General features: G+C 39.2%; 1 protein-coding gene across 2 annotated transcripts in view; it reads left to right on the top strand.

Annotated features, from left to right (window-relative positions):
* The window catches only part of MALT1 (MALT1 paracaspase), a 66,438-nt gene that overhangs the window by 25,291 nt on the left and 35,441 nt on the right, over nt 1-5,706 (top strand). The window contains exons 5-9 of one of the 2 annotated variants that reach the window (XM_019531738.1): nt 219-397; nt 1,069-1,165; nt 1,548-1,580; nt 3,081-3,107; nt 4,278-4,310. In XM_019531738.1, the coding sequence (XP_019387283.1) occupies nt 219-397; nt 1,069-1,165; nt 1,548-1,580; nt 3,081-3,107; nt 4,278-4,310 (369 nt within the window). The remainder of the gene's footprint in view (nt 1-218; nt 398-1,068; nt 1,166-1,547; nt 1,581-3,080; nt 3,108-4,277; nt 4,311-5,706) is intronic. The other variant, XM_019531739.1, reaches the window with a different exon arrangement.

Genomic DNA, 5,706 nt, shown 5'->3' with positions numbered 1-5,706 from the left:
GATCGGGGGGGCTGGCAGGGGTCTGACTGCACAGGTTGAGTGTGTGTTTAATATTTTGGCAGTGTAGGATTAGAGTCTTATGTTGAAATTGATTTCCTTGTCTTAACTTCATTGGTAGAACGCAGGGTCAGAGAAAGATGATATACAAGGAAGCAATGGAAAGCTCAGATTTGCCTCAAACAATCTTGGCTAAATTCTCTTTCTCCCTCTAATTTAAGGAAGCTGGGCTGGTTTGCCTGAAAACAAGATCCACATCTGCATTCATCCTCAGTCACAAAGCCTGACAGTGGGGGACACATTGGTTTTAGAGTGTGGTGCTATTGGAAAACCAATTCCTCGTTACCAGTGGTTCAGAAATGGCGATCCACTGACAAATGGGAACAAAAAAGTGTACATGGTAAGTTATTTTGAGCGCTGTCCTTTGAAGCTAGTGCTACCAATTTCATAATGTCAGATTTATTTAAGGGAAATAAGAATCATTGTCATCTTGAAATATCAAGGGTGTTTGTGTCCTTCAGTTTTCTGGTGTCCCTTTACTTAATGTTTCATTACTGTGTAGGGTGCAGACTGCTACAGTGAGCTGAATTGCTAGGACATGTCTGGTATTAACTAGGTGAAGCTGTGGCAGAGATTTTCAATGTTGTGCATATCCTAGAATAGAGCAATATGATAATAGTACAGAAAGATAGGGAGCTATGAATATAATGATGTACATGATGCATTTATTAATTACATTACTCATGGATTTCTACAGAAGCTGTCCTCTCTATCCCATGCCTGATCGTGTTTGCCCACGGCAAATATTTTTCCAGGTGCCTATGGGTCCTTAGTGTTCAACATTTAATGCAGCTCCAACCAGAAAGCTAGATTTCTAGTAACATTCTTTGGCTTCAATCCAGCAGCGAGCTTTGCTCTGTCCCAGGGGTCTATTTACAGGAAGTCATTGTGGCATCACAGTCTTTTGCATCTAAAACCTTGTGATGGATGTATGCACTTTTTTTTTCTCACTTGTTCTTTGTTTAAGTGGTTCACAAGTATTTTTGTTGGGTGTGGGTTGGTGCATAATAGGTCTCTTGTGTGGACGTAGATCATCGAGGGACCTATTGGTGTCGTGTATTTAATGACCAAGACAATCAAGAAAGCAAGAAGATAGACGTTATAGTAGGTAAGAAATCTGTCAACTTCTTGTAGGCCACTTAGTTAAAACCAGGTGACTTATTAGAATCCCTACTGGAAGTTTCAAACTTCGGTGAGCCACTGAACCTCTCTGTACTTTGCTTTTACCCACTGGTAAAATATTGCACTTGCTACCCTTTCAGGGATTTTTAGAACTTTAATATTTGTAAAGTCTTTGAGATTTCCTCATAACATTTCTTCACACTTTACCAAGTTTCTAACTGTGGTGTTGGGTGTGGTGTCAGCAGAAGACAGGGCGAGTACTTCACTTTCTATTTAGCAGTAACCTTTGTCTTCCCCTGTAAGTAATAACACTCATAACTGAGAACATAAATTATCCTCCATTTTTTTCCCTGCTCTTAAAACACAAGAAAGAAAAGCTATGCCTGTGGAGTGCACTGAAGGTAAAGGAAAACTTTGGTTGTGGGACAATTGAAAAATAAATGCATTGGCATGCTGGGATTCAGTGGCTGAAGGATCTATTATTAAAAGAGCATGTTCAATTTAGGGCTTTAGTTTAGTGCTTTGCATGCCCTTTTGCTTTCTTGGGTCTAGTGCTATCCAAATAAACAAAACCCAGAGCTACTTTATTTTTCTTTGCATCAGATTGAAAAGATATTTGGGTTCTGCACCATTCCTACGTGCATGAAAATTTACGGAGGAAGAAATTTCTACAGATTTCTGTAAAGCATGAGGGTGATTTAGGCACCCCAGCTAGGATCAAAAGTAATAGCCTTGTAAGAAGCCAAGCTCTATACATGCCATTGGCTGCTGATTCAGATCCCAGTTTACATTAGCATTGCTGCAGGCATTTTAACTTGCCCCAGCTGATAATGGCTTGAGCAGACAGAGACCTTTGGTACACAAGTGAACCGTCCATGGTGGTGATGGCATGGAATTGACAGTACTGGTTTTAAGCCTGTGTAAGGTATATTTCCAGCTGGCCTACTAGGGAGGCATCACTACTCCATGACATTGTACGTGAGCCAGACCTTGACTATTCCAGTTATATGTTCTTTAGGAGATGCTCTGTATAAAAGAACACTTAAATAAAAATGTAAGCATGATTTTGCTTGAACCTTACCATTTGAGTCACCAGCCTTAGCAATTTTAAAAAATACATATATTTGTGGTAAATTCCCGTGTATACAGTACAGTATAATACAACATAATGCAATACAATATGTCTTACAGCACCCAAAGTAAAAGACCTCTGATGTTCCTGTAATGTTCTTCCCAGTGCACTACTTGAAATAAATACCTGCAGAAGGGCACGTGTCCAAAAGCTTGCAAAGAAAGATGATTTTTTTTGCTGATTTCTAGTTGGTGTAATAAAAGGTATCACCTCTGAACCAAGAGTTTTAGAGTTTTGTATTCCTGAAATAAATGAGTGAGATATCTGGCTCTTTAGCATCTTTTGAAAATTAGGATAGAAGGACTTTCCTTCCTTCGTACATATGTACGTATATTGGTTTTCTTTTGTGGATCTTGCCATTTTTTAACGTTCTTAAAAACAAATCACTTATTACAGCATGCGGTTCTCATATTTTTCTTTGTTCAAAGCTGCTTGCATGACTCTGGGACTAGATGGCTGAAATATAGACTGTTCTTTCCTTTTGGTGTTTCTGTTTCTGTATTTTGATGTGAAAATTACTAGGGTTAGACACTAGTCTGATTTTTATTTTATTCTTTTTGTAACGGTGTGTGTTGAGGGAAATGGGAGGGGATATATTTACTGAAATACTTTCTTCTTTTTTTTTTAATAACTTGCTTGGGTTTGAGGACTTGCTATTTTAGACTCCAGCTTCTGTTATACACAGCAGAGCTCTTTGTTTTGAACTTTTCTTATTTTTGCTGGTTGTTTGTCAAATTTTGTAACTACTATTTTTGTGCATTTTTTACAGAAGAGCTAAGTGGTCTTGGAAAGCCTGGTAAGTAGTTTGCTTTAAAAAATTAACGGCTTTCTTTTCAGTTTTTTTATAGGAGAAACCATTTAAAACTAAATAGGCCTGAGTTGTAAAATTTAAACTTATGTGTCTGCGTTATCTGGGCCTGCTTAGGGTTGGGGTTTTGAGTTCGACACCTTGTTATAGTAAATGTTAACTGCTGCGCAAAGGGTATTTGAAATACAGAGTTTCAGTTGCATTCATGTGAAGGTAATTTGAGAAACTACCGTTTATATTGTTGCCAAATAGCCTGGTGCTACTTAAAAACCTTTTTTGGCTTCCTGTACTGGTTTTCATATTTGAAGTTTTGTCATGATGCTAATTTCAGCTGGTTCTCTGCAGCTGGAATGACATCTTATCAAATTACAGTAAGGCTGCCAAGAGATTGCCATAATCATTAATTTCTACAAGCTATCATGATCTCAAAGTTGTGTGATGCTTGTGTTGGAAGGCCACGTCTGGAATCCCCACTAGGAATTATTGCAGACACTGTTTTCTAAAATGCCACATCACATGGGTCATACAATTTCTGTGCCAGGTGTCAAAGGCCATGCTTATTTTTGCCAAAGGTTGCTCTAGGCTCCAAAAGAATCAATCAGCAGAATTGTCTTAATTGATGGATGTTAATGGAAGTTGTGGGGGTTTCATCCACCTGTTGTTTAGCACTGAATGTCTCTGCTAGCTCTGCCCTGCTACTGCTAGCAATGGAAAAAGAATAAAACAATTCCTTACATGACAAGTTCTTTGAATATAGTATATATTCCCCACTCATGTCTCTGGTTGATTCCTTGCAAATAGAGCTATTAAAAAGGTCATGTTTGGAAAGCGTGGTACTAAAATGTAAGATCCAAAACTGCTATGACTTTCTATGGGCATTTAAATTACAGTGCAAATCCTGCCAGTGTACAGGAGGGCAGAGAGTTAAGGTAACAGCAGTAGTTCCTATTCCTGGATATTAAAAATGGGGGAAAATCCCTCAAAGTTAGGTTATAAATAACACACCAAGAAATCACAGAGAGAGAACTGAAATAGGGCACTGCTTTAAATTTAAAAGATCGTACACAACTTGTTTAATGTTCACAATTATATTTTAAAGTGTTGATGATTGATTGGTACCTGATCTCTCTCCCTCTCTCCCTCTCTCTCTCTCATTAGTTGTTCAAGAACCATCATGTGGCAGGCCTTCTGGTGAGTAGTTTCATATTCATGATGAGTACATATTTCTCATCTGCAGCTCACTTGTCTTTTGGTTAATGAATTTCGGGAAAAGCAACAGTATTTCTGTGACTGGGTATAATGTCAGGCAATTCTTGTTCATAGTCATCCTTCTGTCTATGGTCTCAGTATGTACATTGGTAGAGTATTTGCAATCTCAGCCTATCTGAGATAGTGACTATAGTAAATAAAACCTTTGGTTGCTTTTCTTTTGCATGGGACATTGAGTTATAAATCTGGTTGCAAGCACCAGGTACCTCACTATCTCTCCTATTGCTGCAATTTGGCATTATACAATCAAGTTGTGGAGAGGCAAATTAAGGTGCGATTCTTTATGAATGAATGAATGAATAATCAGCATATCAGCTACCTTGTAATGAGAGCCCATATGTCCATTCTTGCCCAACAGTAGCTTGCCCCACTGGCCCTGAGACATTCAGTGCAGATAAGAGCATGCACTTATTCAACAGTAGTGGACATTTGCAAGCTGACATCTTAGTTCCCTTAGGTAAGTTTGTTTGTGTGCCAATGCATAAAAATCAGCATTTGTGTTTCAAGATCATAAGTCGAAATAAGCTTTTTGGATAAGCCACGAAGTAATAAGAACAGGTGTTCCTCACTCAACACTGCTATAAGTAATGCTTACTTATACTTAAAATGTAGTTATGTAACATCTGAACATATTTGGAGTGTCATAGTATTTTGATGCATTATTAAATGAGGGTTTTTTCCCCCTCATACTGATAAAGGTTCAGGATGTTTCCTAACTTTGTTGTGTGATTTACTGTCCTTAAATAGAAATTGTTCTACGTGTTCTCTAGAGTAAGTTCAATAAACTGCCAAGAAATGAGACCCGCACATTCATGGTTGTGTATGGAGGCTCCTGAGTGCAAGGTGCTGTTGGTTCTGCAACTTGTACAGCTGGGACTTACAGGGCCCTGCCACACATTTTAAATTAAAGCTGGATAGAAACCAGTTATAAAGTTGTTACACATTTTCAAGCACTAACTTTTTAGCAGGTTGGCTCTTAAAGCGGGATAATCATTTTTATGACATGATAATTACTTTGCATGCATGAACAGTCTAAATGTATTGTGCGTGTAGCAGGGCACTGGGGTGCCTGCTACTGGCGTTGATAATAGGGCTTAGCTGTCAGTCATCAGGGCAGCGTAGCCGGCAGTTGCTGAGGCAACAGATTGGGTCAACTGACCATCGGGGGTGGGGGCCTGGCCCATATAAACAGAAAAGGCTGAGGCCCGAGCCAGTTCCCTCCTAAGAAGCGGCAGCTCTGCTGCAGGGCAGAGCAGAGCAGGGCAGTTACCATCTAGCAGCCTGAGGAGCAAGAGCTTTGCTGCCGAGTTGAGCCAAG

Source organism: Crocodylus porosus, unplaced genomic scaffold, assembly GCF_001723895.1.
Source record: "Crocodylus porosus isolate Cpor-Errol unplaced genomic scaffold, CroPor_comp1, whole genome shotgun sequence".
Lineage (NCBI taxonomy): Eukaryota > Metazoa > Chordata > Crocodylia > Crocodylidae > Crocodylus > Crocodylus porosus.
This window is presented reverse-complemented; position numbering and strand designations above follow the sequence as displayed.